The sequence below is a fragment of the Amblyomma americanum genome, chromosome 6, assembly GCF_052857255.1.
Source record: "Amblyomma americanum isolate KBUSLIRL-KWMA chromosome 6, ASM5285725v1, whole genome shotgun sequence".
NCBI classification, from domain to species: domain Eukaryota; kingdom Metazoa; phylum Arthropoda; class Arachnida; order Ixodida; family Ixodidae; genus Amblyomma; species Amblyomma americanum.
In genome coordinates, this window is record NC_135502.1 from 28,425,898 (window position 1) to 28,446,852 (window position 20,955).

Genomic DNA, 20,955 nt, shown 5'->3' on the forward strand with positions numbered 1-20,955 from the left:
ACGTAAAAAGCAGACGAAGACCCGAAGTGCGTATTACCTGACCTATATTTACAAAGAGCTTCAACCTTCTACGACGCAAGAAAAGCAAAAGAGCGTTGTCGTTTACTTCGGTCTGGTCGTTTTAGTATTTGTTTTTGAAGACTTGGAGTTTAGATTTTTAATTTTCCTTCACGCCCTTCAGACAAAAGTGCACAAAAACTAATATGCTTTAACGATGGCAGGAAACGTTGGCCTTGCATTCAGTGGTTGCAAGCAGTTGCAACACATGGCCGACTGCATACACAAAACAATAACCAAATCTGAACGGCTCATTTTTATTTCTTAACATAAACGATGGCCAACGAACAATAACTTCGTAAAACTGAATCAAAGGTTATACAGCTGCTTTCAGAACTCGTCGGTGTTTAAAACTTTGGTCTTCTCTTTTTCACAGACACCTTCTCATTCAGAAGCCAACATGTTTGGTCATGTATATATTCGATAGACATCTATAGTCATGCGAAGATAGCAACAAAGGACTTTTCACGCACGGAAAAATCACACTATGTACAATGTACGTTACACATGCTGGCAAAGTAAGCAATGATGTACCGTTTGGGCATTTTTTTTCTTTTAGAGAATTTTAAGAATCGAAACTTTCTCACTTTTTCGAACTCTACGGAGATTTCAAGCTGCCGCGGAGACAAAGTGCCCGAAATTGGGATTTTTGGGTGTAATAGAGGGAATTCTCGGTTACGGCGTGAAACATCACTGAAAGTCAGCATGACAAAATAAAAACACAGTTCAAGCGCTGTCAGATCTCTTCTATAAGTACACAAGTGATGCAAAGATGTGCAGGGACAAGTCCTTAAGGAAGATGTCATGGCGGGGTGCTGGGCAGGCACGGTTAAGGACGGGAAGAAAATATGTCAGGTGGGCGGTTCGTCGTGGGCGAAGCTTGAAATGACGGAAGTAGCTGGAAAAAAAGCTACAGCACGGCATGCGGCGAATCTTCTCATGTCTATGTACACTTCGTATTCACATAGCGCACAGCCAACGCAGGCAGGATGTGCGCGATCATCACGACTCTTGTTCCTCTATTGATGCCTGCGACTTGCTCTTAGGCTCGGCCGGCTTGAGCTTCTGCAGAGCGGCGTGCAACGATGACCAGGAGATCTTCCCCAGGCTGCTCCTTCTGCGTGGGCGTGGCTCCTCGCTGTCGATGGCCCTGAGGTCAGGAAGGCACTCGGACATGCCGCGACTTCGCCTTCGCTGTAGAATCCTCTTCGCCTCCTCTGGAGTGATGACCTGGCTCGGCGAGCTGGAGTACGAGATGCTGTTGTTGCGGCTGCTGTTCTGGGACTTGTTCGTTCCCGGACTGGTGCTGCACACGGAGTTTTTCCGGCTGCTGGGTCCAGAGTAGATGTCGTAGTCCTGTTTCATGACTGGCATCATGAACGCCATGGCTGACGGAATCGGAAGCACACACCTCACTTGTTCGCCGTCTAGTTGTGGGTGCACAGATGGTTTCGCGCAGCTTGCGTTGAAGAGGCAGGCTTGAGTGGCTGGGAAGCGAAACTCGGGAGCTCAGGTCTTCGGACGGCAGTCTTCTTTCAGAAACCGTGGACTAGCAGCATACAAGGCTTGAACAGCAATCCACAGAGCCACAGTGAATTCCAGAAGAGAATGAATCCTTCCGCTCCTCTCGGCCACTAGTAGCGCAGTGACTGATGCGATAGTTGGCACTGTGTCCCGCGACAGTGAAAAGATATGCTCCTGATGTCCGTGCCAGCTCTCTATCAAGTTCACACTATCGGCGAGTGGGTTGGCGATCGAAGCACGTGATAGCCGTGTAGGACACGTCCGGCGCCGCTGCGTAGATAGAGATACTGAATACCCCGCGGTCGGAGGCGGAATAACAAGCGCCAGTTGTGACTGCGTATCGACTTTCTGCGTCGCCACGTCGGCTGGGTTGAGACGCATGCGAGGAGCGGCGCCGGCTGCTTCCTTTTTATACTCAATCGCCGCGCTCTCCTGCCTTGATTGGCGCTCGGCCGGCCAGCCATAGAAGAAGACCCCACCCCTCACTCAAAGCCGCACTTGCCATCCATGTATGATGAGCCGGTTCACGCTTGCCAGCAGACGACCACTGATAAGGCCATCTGTCTGTCTGCGCGCCTGCACATCGAACCGAGAATCGCACTCGTCATCCTCCTTTTATCTTGCAAATTCAGCGGTGCGCGATGCACCCAGTATAGCGTCCAACATCTCAACTACGTTGCAACCGACAGGGCTCAGCATAATGGCGCATAAAGGCTCACTTTACTCTCCTCCGTCATTTCCCTCCCTGTATACTCAGCGCTCTCCTCAGACGTTGTACTCTTTCGACGCTGCGCTCTTTCCGCCTCTTCATTGAATAAGTGACAGGTCTATACTTATAAAGATCCGTGTTTTTCCTTCCTCCTTGCACGTGTGCGTCGAGAGGCGAATGCTGCAATCGTCCACCGGTATTAAGTGCGCTCCGTGCGCCAGCCAGACATAAACACTACCTTATGCGTAACTTTCGAAGCGCTTTGCTTTTGTATTTTCGCGATAAGCGGGACAAAGGTCAGGGCAAGTCCGCAATAAAGTCACGGGCGTGTCGTGTCAACAGTAGGCTCGATGACACTGTCTGTTGGGGTTTTATCCACGATAGTGGCTCACGATGCCGGCAATAGAGTCTCTTGGGGAATGAGCAGCTTTTCATGGTATTTACGATCTTGATGGCTCCTGCGTAATATTTTCTTAGTGATGGCTGTTAGTACAGAACGTGTTATCGTAACACAAGCCTTTTTGGTTTTCAATAAACTTTTTCATCGTCATCATTAGGGATGGTTGTGAGGCAACCATGGCCATGACATTCGGCAATGTTGTTTTTGTGTTCCACAACAGTTTGTTTCGCCTTAGAGTCATTTTCTTCTCAATTTATTTTCATGCTGAATGGTCATCTTTTAACTGGCTTGGCAGTGAATGAATATCGACGATAGTCCTTGCGTCTAAAATCTACCACGGGATAAGATTTGTGCGGAGCAATGAAAGAACTTCGATTAATTTCTTTGCGCCCTTCACTTCAGGTAGTTGTTTGGAACATTAACGCAAACTCTTCTATTCCACCGACTTTATATGCGCTTTCTACTTTAAAATATGGCTTGCACCGCGGAATACATAGCCTGCGTCAGCAAATGATGGGCCAGTGTTTGTTATGATGATGATTGGGGCTTTTTATGGCGCAAGGGCACCTATGGCCAAAGAACGCCATGACGCAAGGTGTTTTTCGACTACTCAAAGTGCGGTCAAAGACCCATTTTCCAAGCATTTCACCTCAGATATGCCGAGCACCAGGCCAGGGAAAAGCTTGTACCTATTGTTTCACTGGTGGGTACCCGGCGGCACTGGGGATCGAACCCCGCACCTCCCGCAATCGAGGCGGATGCTCAACCATTTGGCCGCAGCTGCGGCGGCCAGTGTTTATCAACTGTTCTTACCTTACAACTTTTTGCGATTATATGGCGGCCGGGGTACCACGCGAAGACTATTACGATGGCCCTTGGTCACGGATGCGAGCCCGCTCCCGCCGAGAGCTGCCGCAAATCCGCTCAAGGCTGTAGCCTCCAGATCAGTGTGGAGGTTTAGTGCTAAAGCACTACTTAAAACGGTACCAACCAAAAATCTTGTGTGAAGTCTCGGAGTAAGTCGGGTAAGGTCGGGTTAGAAGCAGCGTCGCGCAAGCTGCAGCTAATGGGAGGAAGCTGGGGTAAGCTCGGAGGGCGTCACCAATGGGAGAGTGAGCTTAGCACCCTCAAGGTCCCTTGCTTTCGCACCTTTCAAGCAAGGGGTGCCTTCGCACCTTTTGCCTTCGCACCTTATACATGAATATGAACTAGTATATATTTGTATGCACCACAATTTATATGAATTACTTTGTTCCTCTGTGCTTCAGACCATGAACGAAGCGACGAACTGATCTCTCGCAGTTAAATTACTGCATCTGCAATCGTGACGGTTGCAGCAGAGCTTCTACGAGTATTTCCATAAAATTTTCCTTTCGGTATCCATATAATCGCAGTTTTAAAGAAATACAGCATCGTGAGGTTTATATGTAGGCAAGAGCTCACATGAAATAGAGAACGAAACGTGTTCTTCTTGGAGTAAAAAAAAATACCTGCGTCAGCATGCCATAGGCACTAGTGCTAAACAATGAACTTGCTCTGCCATGTTATGTATGTAAGATGCGCTTAAAAGGCTCCGCTGCAATGCAGTTCTCTTGAATGACCGTTTGCAGCTGTCTTCTTTTGTGCCTCATGGTAGTAGCTTATAGAAAGTACGCGTGCGTCGCGATTTGGTAAAGCTCGAAAAAGTCCACGGCGAAGCATCCATAAGACATTCCGCTTGCAACCCAGGGTGCACAACCTCTAGATTCGACTGCGCCCGCTATGATTTAATTTATAGCGATTTGTTTGTCACGTCGTCCTGCATTGACCGGTGTGATACACGCATTCCATTTCAGTTACGCGCTTCATCTTGATTCTTTTTGCCCGTCGTCATCAGCTGAAGCCAAGCCTCGTCCCAGGCACTTCGAGATCCGGGATGATTTGAATCGTGCGGAATCAAAGGAAAACAGTCGTTTTCTTATAGCAGTAAGGTCCTTCGTTTCCAAACCGAGTGCCATTCAGTCTGCCACTTCAGCACACTTCTGCAGATACCTATTATTTGTTTTTCAGTAGCAGTAGTCGCACTTAGCCACTGCGCATCACAGCCCTGCAGGTGGTCAGCAAGTTCTCCACGTTGCTTCCCTCCTCCAGCTCCACCTCGGACCGACGCACGGCGCTATCGGTCGCGTGACCCCGCACCCGCTGTTCGACGGCGGGCGTCGTGCGGGTAGCGGCCCAGCGTCTCCCCTGTTTGTTTTCGTGTCCGGTGGGTTGCGCAACGCGATATCGCGGCATGCTGGCGCTGTCAGCGGGGAGGGCACCCGCGTCGGTGTGCGAGGGTGCACGTCCTCGGGTCGGTCCCGACGTTTAAAGGGTTGGCTGGCCTCGGCCGAACTGCGCAGCGGCTGTCGAAGACCGCGTCAAGGATGCGCGCAGGGCAGCCAATGGCCGCGGCAGCTTTTGTGTGTGTCAGCGAGCGACTGAGTGAGGGAGCGAGCGAGTCTTTGCGAGCGTAGGTCTTTGTGTGAGTTAACGTGCAGCAGTGTAGGCTAGGCAATGATGTTTTTCTAGGTTGCAGACAACTCACAGTGTTTTAGGTGGTAGAAACGGAAGTGTACATGCCTTCCATGACAGCGACAGCAAGACAACGAACACGTCTTGCTGCTTTCCTTGCCTTTTCTGCGCAACAAACACGATCAGAAGTGCGCAGTACCAACTGGCCTAACAGTATAGCTAACTATTTTGTGCAGGCCTGATGTTCAACGCTGTCAAAGGTTTTAATTTAATGGTGAGAGTTAAAGCATTTAGCAAATGTAAGGACGCCATGGTGATGGCTACGTGAAGCATCTCTCTGCTGCGCCGCTCGTTATGTGTGCGCAGTTGATCTTTGGGATACGTTTAGCCAGGCAGTGATTATTATGACATGAATGTTTTCTTCTTGCTGTTGCCAGGTTTAGGATAACAAGAAATGAAGAAAGGGCGAACTGAAGTCCAGGTTGCGGAGTCATAGCAGATGCGTCACCGGTCACTGCAAGACCATGACGATTTTAGATAGCGATGAAGAAGATACTCTGGTGTGCACTGCCCCTGCCCTCTAGCCCCCTTATTTCTTTTTCTCTGGTGCGACCAGTTCAGTACGTCTGCACCTCAGTCCAGGAAGCCGTAAATTCTGAAAATAAAAACAAAATATATTGTTCGCGATCGCGTGAGGAAACAGGCCAGGTGAATCTGGCTGCACCACGTACGTTCTGTTTCTCTCGCCAGTCCACACATCTTCAACTTCTGCGCTGGAAGATTGTTATTTTTGTATTGCGGCTTCTTACGGCGAGATATATTAGTAGGAGCCCATCCTGAGTGGTGTCACTGTAGCCTGCTGTAGTTCTATCTCTCCCTCCGTTCCCCTTCCCACGCGTAGGGTAGCCTACTGGGCGCTACCTAGTTAACCTCTCTGCCTTTCCGTCTTTCTCTCTCTCTCTGCTGTAGTGGTAGTGCAGCCCTCAGCCAAGCAAATGCAAGAGAGAGAAGGGAGAATTAGAAGAGAAGCAAGAAGAAGAAGAAGGAGAGAGAACGAAGCGGAGAAGGAGGGAAAGAAAATGCAGGCACACCATCGTGAAACATGAACAGGAAAAATGAGAAAATAATTCCTGGCTAAACAACGCTACGGCTTAGTTAAACCATGACGGCTCTCACCGAATGTTCCAACTAAGCCGCAGCCGAGTTTAGCCAGTTTTTTTACACGCCAATGAGTGAACCCCAAGAATGAGAGAAAAGAGTGCTCAAAGGAGTCTAAATGTCCTCTGGACTTCACGTGCGGCAGCTTTGGTTGCTATAAACGCCGTGCCCAACGGCGGGCGTGCTCTGGCCGGCAGCCCCGCGTGCTGCTCCACCGCGGCCTGTTTGTTTTCATTCCCCCACTTGTCGGGTTCGTAACGCGATATCCTGCGGCTGCCAGGCGACCCCCTGGCCGGAGCTGATCGCCCTTGTCTAGATGCGTATGCGTGTGTGTGTTTGAGTGCGCTGAGCGGTCAGCTCCGTTATCAAAAGGGGCTAAGTGGCCTTCGCGCAACAATGCTTGAGGTGAGCACTGCTATCTTGCATATCCAGCGCTTCTCGGACGCACACAATATTGATGCACTTGAAGATGGTCTCCTTAGAAAAAAAGAAGAAAATAAAGGAGAAGAAGAACGAGAAGTGAGGTAAACATGCGGTGCGCGCAAAATTAAAAGCACAGCGGACTGCACTGACCGGCCTTGGACTTTCCGCGTACTCGTGGGAGAATCGTGGAAGGCTAAGAAAACAAGTCGTCGCTCCGGAGGAGTGCGTATACGAGAGGAACCGACTGCCGCTCAGGGGTTGTGCATGTTTTCTGTCGGTCGAAGCGAACGCTCGTCTTCGGGACGGCGTCCAGGTAACGCCGTTGGCCTTGAGGCGACCGACCGCAGCCGCGGTGGAGCCACGATTCCCAAGATTTCTTTTGCGGGGGACCTTCGTGGAAACGCGTTCGGTTCGTGCGCGGCAGCCTCCCCCGTCTTCGTACCGACAGTGCCAGCGTGCCATGCCACCCGCCCACGCACAAAGTCTGACTGTATGGCCGAGCCGGAGTGGGCAGTAACAAAACGATTTTGCCTTACAGCAGTAGCAGATTTGTGGACAATTCATAGAGGATACGGGGTCTCATTTTCAGAATTCATTTCATGAAGTATTGTGAAAAAAAAGAGAAATCATCGTCATCAGCACCGCCTCCATTGCTCTCCATTTTACGGGTCGTGCTCTGACCGAATCTCCTCATTTCACGAGCACATCGCTACTGTCCGAAATTTTTCTTCATTAGCGTTAGTCGGAGCGTGCGACCACGGGACATCTCAGCGGTGCGAAATTGACTGTACGATCCCCGCAGTTGCGTATGGAAAAGCTCTTTTATTTGATTAAGCCAGAAACAGAATAGAAGGTGGTCGCACTATCATGAACACTTTTCAGCTGTGTGCACGCATACTCACTTCGTGCTTTGCACGGATTCCTAAGACTGATTACGTTTCGTTCGTTCGTATACATTTCACAGATTTACCACTTGCATTTTTAGGTATTCCTGCTTAACCTCTCGTGTCATTCTGCGTCGGCAGTAATAACTTAAAAATTTATGCGGTGTTTTCCGAAGACTTTTATTTTGATTTCCAGATTTGCTCGTAATTTAGCGGACAAAATGGTCAACGCGTTACTTGGCAAGGCAGCATGTACAGCCCAATCGGCGTGGTCGTATGGACGTAAGCATCTGCTCTTGCAACATTGTTCACAAATGCTCCATTTCGTCCCATTGACGTGCTGCGATAAAATACATGAGATCAGACACTCTAAGTTACATACAACACGCTGAAAATACAGCTGGGACCACTCTGACTAAAGCGAAGGGGCTAATAAGTAATTCTCCAATGCTGCACGTTTCTAAACATGTGCTGACAATGCCACCTGTTAAATTAAGTTTATTCGAGCGAATTGCTTTAGTGGAGAATAACAAAATATGAAAATTAAAAGAAAATAATGGCAGCTCTTCGAAGGATTTCAGTTTGTGCATGTAGTTATTTTGTACTCATTTTTTTTTTCACATTCATGGCTACAGAAGATACTGCAATAACTAACCTGCAAAGCTGCGGTGTGGCGAGGTCCGCAAGGCTAAGCTTTAGTGCTGATAGTGAAGAAAAGTCAGCCGGCACATTCTTAGAAGCGGTGACGTAAAAAGGTCCATGCGTTCGAAGCATCCAAATATGTAGCGAAGCAGGCAGTCGTAACTTACGATATAGTTAGACGGCGGTTCGGAGAGGCGCACATTCTTCTCAAGTGCCCTAGCTAACCACGATTTGCATCCTGCCATCTACTTAAGAGCCTGGTGATGTCTTTCGTCGGGAAAGTTGCGACGGCCGCGACAAAAAAAAATCCACGAGCATGGCCTCGGGACCATAGCGTTGCCATGACAACCGCTATACTCGTCGGAAGTGCGTAAGGCATGCTGAAATAATTGCCCCGTTTTCTTATCCTTTTTCGAGGGCGGCCGTGATGCTCTAAGCGCTTTCGTTTCGGGTCAGCGGATCAGCTATCTGCTCTAGTGCCACAGACGCTACTCCCTTCTTTGCGTTACCTAAGTTGTCCACGCTCTACGGCATTCTGCTGCTACGCGCGATACTGTACGGGTTTGAGCGCCCGGCCGCGGCGGCAATGTTCTAAGTGGCAAGAGAATGAACTGATATTTCGGTGTGATTGGTATAAAGCCCTGTTCGTGAAAATTATTGCACAGCCCTCCTTTGTGCAGCGTCCCTCATAACACACACGAGTAACCCTGGTACGTAAGTACATATTTGAGAATATATTTTAAAACAGATGACACTCACGTTCAACAAAATTGCGTTAACTGCTTCGACGAGGTGGCTCGCACCACTGAGAAGTTCTTACTGCCGCTCCTAATCCAACACGTGTAGGGAGATAAGAGGTATAACATGGATAGAGTGCTAGTCTAGGCGTTGAAGATGAAATTTTCTCTCCCTGTCCTTCCGTCAACAGCACTCGAAGGATCAGCGGGGCAACGAACGGTGAACCGTGCAAATTAAATCGTTTGCCGCTGCGGGCGCTCAAGGCACAAGTTTGATCACACGGCCGCTTTTGTTAGCTACCAGCAGTTCAGCGCCCTTGCCGACGTTTCTACGTACTGCCCGAGGGCGGCATATAATTGTTTTATCAGCGTTAGGCTGTTTGCTGTTCATCGACCGCCTTTGAAGTTGTCTAATTTTCTCCCCAAAAAAAGTGGTTATTTTTTTCCGCGTGTAGACTGGTGGAACATTATTTTTAACAATAAGGGCAAGTGATACAGAGTACGAAAGTGTTGCAAGAATTGTCGCGCACTGCACTGGTCAGATATTCACTGCGTGAAGCCATGCGTTAAAAAGCAGGCGCTTTGCAGGCGTAATAAGGATAAACCATCCTGGCATGTTACGCAGGTATTGCGCAAGTGAAATCAGTTTGTGTAAATGCGCCGGTCGTTGCTAGAAGGATAGTTTCGAGAACCATATAGTTTAGGAGGAAAGTCGTGGGGAAAGCAATAAGCTCAAATATACTATCTCGCGTAACCGCTAAATTACGCGACTCGTGGTCCCGTGTTGATTGCTTTGAGTCAACTCAGTGTTGTGCTTCGTCGGGGTCAGCCATGATCCCTGGCCCTACGTGGCAAGTTCGTGACCTGGCGGTCAATCGAGCGCGTTGCAACATGCCAGTAGAATACGAGAGGAGTTTGGACTGGAGCAGCGACCGCGATGAGGCGCGATTTCACCGGCATGGTTGTTCTGAGGGTCGTCCTGTTTTTACAGTGGGTGCATTTGGATCGTGCGCACTTGGAGGAATGACGCAAGTCGAGACGCTGAACTGTCAGAATGACATGCATGACATGAATAGCCGATTTAGAGGCCGATGTTCCTACTTAGCCACTTCGGCAGCGAGAATTTTGGCATGTTCCTAGATCTAGAACTCAACTTGGGTGCCAAATGTTGCGTTATACTTTGCCACGACTTTCAAGTACCTACTGTGCCAGCAACATTTAGGTAGAAAAATGTAACTTTCGTTTAATCAATTCCGTATTTCTGTCTTAACTTGTTAAATCTGAATTGGCAAAGGGTGATTTTATATCTTGTGCTTGTATTTGTGTTTCCTCACTCTTGTTACGGATCCATAATTAGCAGTGTATGAGTTGTTTTGTTCCCTGTAAGACCATGCACAGGGGGGCTCTGGTGTCATTCAGGCGAAAATAGTTCCCTTGTTGCCTGATTCTGCCCACATCATTATGACGTAAATAAAAAATTATATGAAATGAAAATAAAATTAAATCAAATCCAATGACATGCTTATATCACTCATTTTCAACACGAAAGGCAAAAAATAAGGTTGAAATAATTTTCGCCCTTGTAGAACTGAAGTGCACAGGCAAAGTTCACGTACTTGGCAGTTCGTTTATCTTGATCTCTTTGATGAAGGCCTCTTTCGTCGCTCACGAGCTATGAAGTCTCCCGGTGCTATAGCGAGCACCAATTTTGGCGCTAACTCTGTCATATAGCAGAGAAGATGAATGTCAACATCATGCTCACTCATTTTTAACACGACAGCGTTGAGGGTCTCGTTCAGCGGAAAACCCGGCGTAATTGGCGTCGTCGCCGGTTTGTGCGGAAAAGCCGGATTGGTCTCGAAGGTCGTGACGTCACACGTGCAGCTGTGGAATGTAAAGTTACTAAAGCATTAGAAACTGATGAATAGAAGGTACCAACATAATTCAAACGTAGTTAGGATATGTAAGTACATATAGTAAAGGAATTGTGCTGAAAAGTAAATTTGGGTAATTTGCGATGTCAGTGAGCGTTAAAGATCCCCAGGTGGTCGAAATTATTCCGGAGCCCTCCACTACGGCACATCTCTCTTCCTTTCTTCTTTCACTCCCTCCTTTATCCCTTCCCTTACGGCGCGGTTCAGGTGTCCAACCATATATGAGACAGATACTGCGCCATTTCCTTTCCCCAAAAACCAATTATTATTAATATTATTAATTAGTCGGGAATTAAACCCCTGACACTTGGGTTGCGAGTTAGAAACGCTACTACTAAGGCGCACAGGCACTTTTTTTTTTCTTTAATTGCATGGAAGCACAACAACACTGACAGGCTTCTAGGCCTACTTAACTAAGCCGTACCCCGCGAACCCGTCATACATATTAACACCACCATCCTCCTATTGGTATGCCCGCACATCAAAATTCCGGAAGACGCACATGTGCATCGAGTGAAGGCGGCCAAACAGTAGGGCGATCTTGCTCAGCATATACCCCCTGCACTATGGCACGATGCTATTTGAGCACACTTCGATTAACGTGGCTGCTCTGCGTGGCGATCTATCATGCGGCTCTTCCACAGGCTGAAGAGTCCTTTGAGCACAAAAAGATCTCAGGGAAGCTTAGACCCTTTCACTGTATGCATAAATCTTATAGTAAAGGATGTGATCTTAATTTCCTTTTGAGAGTCCGTTAAAGAATATTCACAAAGAAACACTGCATCACGACTTAACACAAATCAATGGTCCATAGTATGTGGCTGCTGACACAGACAGCGGTTCAGTGACCATGACATAAACGACCCCGTAGTACGAAAACACGTTTTGAAAGGTAAGGTCAACGTGGCAAGTTTAAAAAAAGAAATTCTGCGTCCAACTGAACACGCATACGTTGTGCCTGCTTTGACACACTGTTGTCTAGAAAGGCGAGATAAGGTACATCGGCGCAGGTAATAACGTCTCAATAAAAAATTTTGCTATCTGCTTTCTGGAGAGACTGTATTGGCACTGTAAAGAAAAAGGTACAGTGAGGTAATGGAATGTGTCGGCTACTTCTTTCAGAAGACCCCACAGAGGCCCCTCACGTCTACGACCCGTGGGCGCAGAGTAAGCAAATGGGCACCTAATATTTTGTTAAGCACAGCTTCGAAAAAGGGATCTTTTGCTGTTCTAAAAAGAAAAACCTCGATACAAGCTTATAAACAAATAAGTGCTGAAGACCAGCTTCACCAGACTCCAGAGGGCGAAACGAATTGTCTCGATTCGTAGGCTTCCACTGAGAGCGTCACACAAAAGCAGCAAAATTTCTATGCATCGCCTGTACTTTTTTTCTTGCACATCTCATAACTTGTGTAACGTAGGTCAGCTTCGAAACCAAGAAGATATTGCATACTTGCGCTCGCGCAAACACAGACAGCTCCCCATCCAAACCTGGGTTTGTTGCCTGACGGACGAGACTTGAGAATCCCAGTGAGGTCCATTTTTGCGATATTGATTCAAGAGAATTCCCAAATACTGTAGGTCTTCGGAGTCCCATCTGATACCTCCAAGAAAGCGTGGTTTTGTATCCCAGTGTCCTAGCCAGAACCCCTTCATTCGGGTGCAGGCCACGCCCGAACTCTCAGCTTGAGTTACAGTTCAGCTCAGCTACAGGCAGAACCTCGAGCACACTCTTTTTATCAGAACAGAAAAGGTCAATGTCTTCGACATAGGCCAAAATTTTAATTGCAAATTGCAAAAGCGAGAAGCCACGCAAGTGTAGTGCTTGGTTATAGCCGGGCTTTATATGTATGCCGTATGGTGTTCCACATAACATGGAAAAAGCGTTCGTGTCGTCGCGGGCAAGAGGATCCGCTGACGAGACCCGTTAACTCTATCGCGTCATACCCGTAGAGGTGGAGCTTAAGTGTACCCCAGATTTTCCATCATCGAATGAATATGACCTTAATATTATTCTTATGAATGAACGAATCAATGATTCAATGAATCAACGAGTCAAATAATCAGTCAATCTCTAAATACGTGAATTTCGGCTAGTGAATGTATGAAGTATTGACTGTTGTCACGAACATTACACGCATCCAGCATTAATAATGAAAGTCTTTGTCTACGAAAAATAATCACATTCATGTCTCCAACATTATCATGATTTTAAAATTATAACTCTTCGCAACATGTTGCAATAATAAAGATGTTCATTCGCTCACTCATATGAAAAACCAGCGAAATGCATATAACAGGAAAGCCCACACTCATTATGGATGGGGTCAGCAACCCATACTGCCCGTTAGTGTCTTGCCGGACGTTAAAACAACTTAAATAACAAGCTTTCTTCTCTGACTGAGCCCGGCGGATAACCCCGGTTTGGCAAAATTCTTTATCGCTGAAAACATTGATCCATCGGTTGTTACCCACAAGGACGCTTGCCTGCGCACCCACATTAACTATAAGTTATGCTTTGTTCCAATGTTTGTTGCCGTAATCGTTGTCCACACGTTCACTGTTGATATGCAAAAACTGTGCGGGATAAGCGAATCGAATAAGCCAGTGAGGAATCGTTATGGAGAAGACGTAAACGTGACTCAAACTCTGGGAATGGTTTGTTTGCGAAACGTGCAATGCCCTTTTCGCAAATCCAACCGACGCGTGTCGGTGCTTCCTTATAGAGCGGGACGAGTGACCTGGAAATGGCGTTGTTTTCCAGCGTTCGCTGAAAGGGTCGCCTTCCCGCTATTGCCTTTCTGGGACGTCTACTAACTCGAGACTGCTGTAAACTACTGGAAAAGAAGTTTTCATCCTGCCTGCTTTCGCTGAAGAACTTGCTATATACAGTCTAGTTTATGGGGGTTTAACGCCCCAAGGCGACCCAGGCTGTGAGGGACGCCGTAGTAAAAGGCTGCGGAAATTTCGACCACCTGGGGTTCTTTAACGTGCACTGACATCGCACAGCCCACGGGCCTCTAGAATTCCGCCTCCATCGAAATTCGACCGCTGTGGCCGGGATCGAAACCGCGTCTTTCGGGCCAGCAGCCGAGCGCCATAACCACTGAGCCACCGCGGCGGCGTAAAGGTTTTAGTGCTCACCGCTATTTCACGACGAAAACTGGGGCTGATCTCATAAACAGCTCTTCGTCGAAGTCGAATTATGGGTGGGTGTTTTCGCGACACCTATTTTTCTCGAGCTGTGTGCGATTTGCAAAAAAACGCGAGAATTTGCTCGACGCGAAAATTAAGTAGCCATTTACAGTATTGAAAAGCTTAAATCTCAGTATATAAACTGAGAATACTGAAAAGTTGACCGAGTTATCGGGACCATAGCAGAAAAATGAGAAGAATAACAGCCACCAGAAAAAAAATTAAGTGCACAGTTGCTACTCCTGCCTCGTATTTTAATTTTTTTTTCCTTGTGACCGTGTGTTTGAAGCGCACAAATTTATGCATTTCTTTTGCTGGTTCTTTTGTTTTGCGCAGTATCTCCAGGGCATGACAGAAACGTTCATAATAAATATAGCAACGCTTAAACCACGTTGTTTCTATAGTTTCTTTTCACGCTCAACAACATTTTAAATGATGCTTTTAGCTAAGCTCGTGTGTCTAGCGGTTAACTGGTAAAGTTTAAGCAACTGTTGCGAAGAGTTTTGTGCTGAGATTGCGCCGCTTTGCTGGGGGCTGCCGGCATTAGCAATGCTTCAGTTCCATTCTCCCTTGGCTAACGTTAGCTGTAACACCTGCACGTCCTGGCATAATACTGAATAATTTTGCACAATGCTCTACATCTATGCTCTAATCTCTACATCATCGAAGGGCTCAAGGTAAGACGCTTAAGTGGTCATACGCCGGACAACGCCATCCTCCCTTGCGTCCACCTCATCAGAAGTTGGCTGAAAGAAGGTGCCTCGCGGCTGTGGGCGAATCTTCAATACAGCGCCATCGGCGAGTTTCGTAACGCCTCGATAATTAGACCCGGGGCTTCAGCGCCGAGTCTGTTAGCACGACGCCGCTCGCAGGCAAGCGATACCTGCTCCTCTCCCGATAAAAAACCTGTTCTGCTGAAAGAGGAACTGAGTTTCGTTACGCAAGCATTCCTTCCCTGCCTTGGACAGCATTCTTGTAGGCTTCTTGACATGCCCACATTTCTGTACGGTTGGTTTCGCTTTCATTTTTTTCTTTCCTTCTTGCACGTGGAACAATCAAAGAAAAGGCAATTCGAAGCCCTTCCCATATATGCGTCTCCAAGATGAAGAGGCATGCGCAGCACGATGCTTGCGCAACGCAACTCACCTGTCGTCTATTAAGAACGGCTCGGGCTTACATTAACGGATTGGCCCATAGCCGCACCTCGCCTCCTGTGTTCGTGAATGCCGCTTACGCGACATCATTCCTAGCGCTATAAATACACGCGAAGACAAGCCTCCGGGGATGTCGATTTCTGTACATGCGTGGTGCTGGCTTATTCTCCATACTTTTTCCTGCGCTGTTGTGTGTCGATTGCTCGAGGCAGCGTGGTATATTACTCATTCTAGCGCTGGTTCGTTCTAGGACGTCGAGAATGAATCACGAGACTCGGGGGCATCCTGCCCTGCGGAAACGCCTTAAACGATCGTCCCCCGTGTGTGAACGCAACGCACGTTTATACCGGCCTTGACTCGCCAACGCTCCATAGGCGACAGGAATCGTTTCAGCTTGAGCGAACCATGTATAAGTGAGGCGCTGGAATCATATTTAGATGAAAGTTTTTTTTTATTAGTAGTTTGATGGCGACGTATTACGACAGAGGCAAAATGCTCATCGCGCCACGCCTATGTCACAGCTGCTCAACTCGTGCTGGAGGAGTAAGCTGTGAGCTTGTGAGGCAATGTTAAACGCCTGATTAGACATTGGGAAGGCGCAGCTGGAAAGTTTTCGCTAGTTAAATTTATTGCATTAAATCTTTTTGTTCCGCCTGGTTAGGCCTGACGTCCACCCCACTTAATTAGGCATGAGTTAAAACTAAAGTGCTGCTATATACCGAACAGTGTGGGGGCCGGTATGAGACGCCGGTAACTATCGGGCTCGCCACTCGCGATCGCCGATTGAACGCGTTCTCGGTCCTTCACCACCTATAGCCGCAGTCGCTACGTCCACAGTACTGCACAGAATTTCTCGGACGGCCTTATTCAAGGTCACTGCGTGACATCGCTTGACCAAGCCGGGCACGGATACCTGTGGCGGGGTTTCGTACCAGCGCTCTCTTTTTCCGCTGTCCGGTATCGACTTTTGACCGTATCGCAGTGCCTATATACCGTGAAGCGAAACGCACCTGCAGTATCGAGCTGCATGCGGTGGAAAAGTACCGCCGAAAGGGAAAACAAGTGGTGACGTCACGCTTCGTCTTATAGCGCGCGTGGGAGCTCGCTTGTGTGACTGTTTCGCTTTCAGCGAATGTCAACGTCCAAGAATTTTGAAAAGAAATATACGGCTGCAGGATCTAATCTCTTGCGACGAAGTTCGTCGTCGTAGTCTTACTATCTACAAATTAAATTCCTTGATGGATATATATACACATATATTAAAATAAAAGTCGTAGCTTTGAGCTTTTTCGTTTACACCTCGTCTCTTCGGGCCTGTAGTTTTGCGTTATAAATTTGAGTATTGCAACTCGCCCATCTTTCCACTCTGAGTGAAGAGACATAACGTGCTACTTTTTGTGTATGTGTGTCGATCGCTCTATTCGTCTAAAAAGTCAACTCGTTTCAACTCCAGCAATGATTTGTTGGAGCAATTTACACAGGTAGAGTTATAGCACAAGCAATTTTGTCTTGACATGTAGTAGCGGAATGGAGCCGCAAGGTCGGAGATCGGTTTTCTACCACTCGTGAAACGCACTCAATTAGTGCGCTAACAAAAAGAAGGAAAGACCATGCCATGTGAGGTATAGTGTGAATATCGACCCCTTGAACCATGTGTCCTTGTTTGCTGAAACACCCTAAATATTATGCTATGCTAAGCGGGGTTTAACGCCCCGCAAGCGACTCATGGGATTGTGAGACGCCGGAGTGGAGGGCTCCGGATTAGTTTCAGCTGCCGGGGACCTTCTTAAATATTTCACGTTCCGCAATTATTACTTCTTTCACCGTACGCTAGGTGCCTTTCGTGTCGCAAGTTTTACTCTAGTGCCGCCTTGTTCTAATTTTGAGTTTTTAAATATCGAGCCGACGCAGTAGCGCCAAGAACTTGATAGTCGCCAGCGCAACGCAACGCAACGGCGCACATTGGCTGGAACACTTGCCTAATAAAAAGAGACCACTCCCATTACATATGAAGAATAAGTTTATAAGCATATGCTTTAATAGCACAGCTTGAGTCGATCTATTTCTCCTTCCTCGACAGTCTCAAGACGGGCACCACGACCAAGGCCACCTCTTCTTCCAGGATTACTGGGCTCGCGTACTGTGGTGAAGACCTCCGTAAAGAGAAAAAATGAAAACAGGTTTTATTTCGCAAAAAAATAATAAAAATAATTGACCGCCTGTCGTTCCTGGCGTGCATGCAAGTAGCACAGTAAAAGTAGCAACGCGCAGCTGACGACGTGGGGTGGGTATACCTTTCTGACGTCAGCGATCAAACGATGCCATACCACCAGGCAGTTCGCAAAAAAGACGAAATACACATTGAATGAACTCACATTTTGAGGGATGTAATTTGATGTATTGAGCATAAAGTGCAATAAGCAGCTAACATTCGAAAATTCCCTATCATGGTCTCTTTAACTCGAAGCTATAGTAAAGCTGAGCGACAAACTGATCCGACACTGGAACTGATAAACTAGTGAAATGGCCGTCACCGCAATGCACTGCACTTTTTTTTTTCTGAACGTATTTGAATCAGTTTGTTCACTCTAGATGTCGCACAAAGCATGCATGTGACCGCAAAGTGAAGCCAAACATAAGTAAACTTACAAATCCGAATTTTGTGTTCATCATCACGTATGTTACTCCTGCTTATGTTACTCCTACGTATGTTTCTCCCGACCTGACGAAAATTGATCTTCCTCAATAATTCGACCATTCTTTGTGCTGCTGTAAGCATTCAAATAACGAAAATCGGCGGAATCTACGTTTGCTCCAAGTCATAGAGCGTGTCTGCTTTTGTTCCTGTAAGTTACGCTGCGCAGCAAAGCATCGCAAAACTAGTGCCGATCGCTCAAGGAAGGTGTCGCCAGCTCACCTGCCCCCGCGCTAAATTTGATTCGCTGCATTCTTCGTGATGTTTTTGCAACACTGTGATGCTCTCTCCACTGTGAGGATGTTCAGCAGTCAGGCCGAAAAATCTTTGCATCAGATAACGCTGAAAAGTGCTGAGTTTACGAGGAGCATGTGGATGAGGCCAGTATTTACAAAATGGTAGCGGATTGGGCTAGTTAGTAGAAGAGAATATGGAATGCACAGCACGGCAGGATCAAGTCCTGTGTTCCTATTCTCTTCACTGGTTCTTATCGCACTGTGTATCTCTTATGAGGTCATAATTTAGAATGATATTTTCGGAAAATAATTCCGAAATTTTAACTTATTTGTATCATATAATATTAAACTTTGGGAAGGCAAAGTTCCTTTTTTTTCCTTTTATGCATGGAACATCAGCCCAAGGGGGTTTGCTGCCAAGCATCTCTGGGGAAATATTCTCAGATCTTTTCCTACGCAAGTGCAGTTCGTGACTCGCTGGCACATTTATCGCATGCTTCCACAGCTAGGCTATTCTTCGTCGGTTGACACGATTGGTCAGTGCGCGTTCCAGCCAGAGCACCCTCGCGGGAACTTTGGGAATTCAGCTTTCGTTCTGCCTATGAACGTTCAGCCTGCCGTCTCATCGACTCGCAAAGTTGACATTTCATAACATTTGCCGGAGTGCAGATAACCGTCAATTTAAGCTTACAAACCAAACAATAAAATTTTTACCTATATCTCTGAAAACGAAACTACAGAACTGATGTACCACGCCAGTACTCGCACCTGGGGTCCTAGATATGGAGGCAAAGAGGATAGGAATTGAATTGAGGACAGCACTATGAGCGTTGGAAAGCAAAATGATCGGTATATCTAAATTTATTCTTCAATTTCGGTTTTAATTCTCGCTTATTCTATATGGTGGGCTTCTTTCTATCGCTTAATGTAGCACCTGTCATTTTCCTTCTAATGGTCACAGAATTGTCCTTAACCGCATTTCTAACCTCTTTGTCTCCATGTCTCGGGCGCCATGTGCGAGTACTGGCGTGACACATCGGTTTCATAGTGTCGTTTTCAGAGATATGGGTGAAAATTTTAGTTCTGGTTTGTAAGCTTAAAGCGCCAATTACCTGCACTACGCCATTACCTGCCAATTACCTGCAATGCTATGAAATGTCAAAGTTGCGAGTCGATACGAGTGCACCGATAGTGCATGTAGTGCGTACAGGCCGATAAACGATTGTTCCTTACGGCAACAAAGCGATTACCAAGAGAAGATAAATGTAATGGTTGCCGGAGGAAAGACATATGTAGCGTCGATCTTATGAAATTAACTGAAATAATATGGCTTTATTTCGCGCAACACAGAAGTTATAGGCGTTTATTGGTCGATATCTTTGTCTTGCATGCAATTACATAACTGAGCTGACGGTGTTATGATGACCTCTGTGCCTTAACGTCGATACGATGCAATATAATCCAAATAGCGATTAGATAGCCTCAATAGGATACGCCTTGTTGCATTTTTGCCCAGAGTGCAAGTACAAGAAAACAACGCTAATGAGTCTGGCTGTGTGCTTCGTCTGGGCGCTCTACTGACTTGCTTTCAAATCATTGAGTCTTTGTGGAGCTGCGTGTCGGAAGAGCACCATAATGGAAGAGCTACCAAGGATTTTCGTTGCAGGTTGTGTGTTGTTCCCTCTAGACACAGAGACCGCGATTGGCGTTTTGCTATTCGTCCCCAAAACAAAGAGCCATCAAAACAAAGCCGGATATGTATAGCGCTTTGTTCACACCTTTCTGGGTCGACCGGCCTGGGACCTCGCGAAGGGTGAACACACAAAATAATAGTAAATAGCGATTTTGGTGTTTTCAGAGCGTATTTATTCATTGCATCTTGGTGGCAGATGCGAGACTGCAAAGCGGTCGTCGCTCTAGATTGTCTACGCAGCTAGACATAGTGGGCGCTGCATCCTTGCAGGTGGTCATAATGGCGGACATCAGCTGGGGCCCGGCCTCTTCAAAGTATGCAGAAGCCTTGCAAAGCATGCTTGCGGCAGGAACGCACTTGCGGAGTGCTGGACTGGCCGTTCGCTTTGTGGAAGCGGTGGCGCTGCATCGCTTTCCTCCTGGTCGGCATGTTCTGGCCTTGCCCAGGGGTCCTTCTGGCAAGAGCCGAGCGAAGGAGACTGGGCGTCAGGTCGCTAGGTGAGCCTTGTACAGAGCGAGCAGAAAGGACTCATCTAGCAGAGCGGCCAGGACCCTTGGTGGCTGCCTTCTTGAAAACGGCCTGGAACTTGGAGGCGCCCGAAGGTGCGGCAACATCGTCCATGCAGCGGGAAACAGGGCGGCTGGATTGGCGGCTCGAGCACTTGCTTGGCGGAGAGCTGGAGAGGCTCAGGTGGCCGGAGCTGCCCGACGAGGTGCTGCTGGCCGAAGAGGACCTGGACGATGTGCTGTGGCCCAGGTACAGCTCGAAGTCCTTCTTCACGATGGGGATCATGAAAGCCATGGCAGCTGGTGGGATGGTGCCTCGATAGTGGGACCGAAAGGAGCTGACGAGATGCTTTCCAGAGAGAGCAGTGGTCGTCTGATGCCGGTGCCTTTGGCGACCCCGCTATTTATACGATTCGTCTCGCACCGTGGCGCAACTGGCCTGTCTGGTTTCGAGATAGATCCAGACAGATAAGTAGCCCGATAACCTGCCTTATCTGTCTGGTTTCGTTCCTCCG

General features: G+C 47.6%; 1 protein-coding gene across 1 annotated transcript; it reads right to left on the reverse strand.

Moving 5' to 3' along the window:
• Positions 1 to 300: 300 nt before the first annotated feature.
• On the reverse strand, positions 301 to 2,270 carry LOC144136502 (uncharacterized). Its single transcript, XM_077668870.1, has one exon. The coding sequence runs from the start codon at positions 1,441 to 1,443 to the stop codon at positions 1,060 to 1,062; it is 384 nt and encodes a 127-aa protein (XP_077524996.1). The 5' UTR covers positions 1,444 to 2,270; the 3' UTR covers positions 301 to 1,059.
• Positions 2,271 to 20,955: the final 18,685 nt, after the last annotated feature.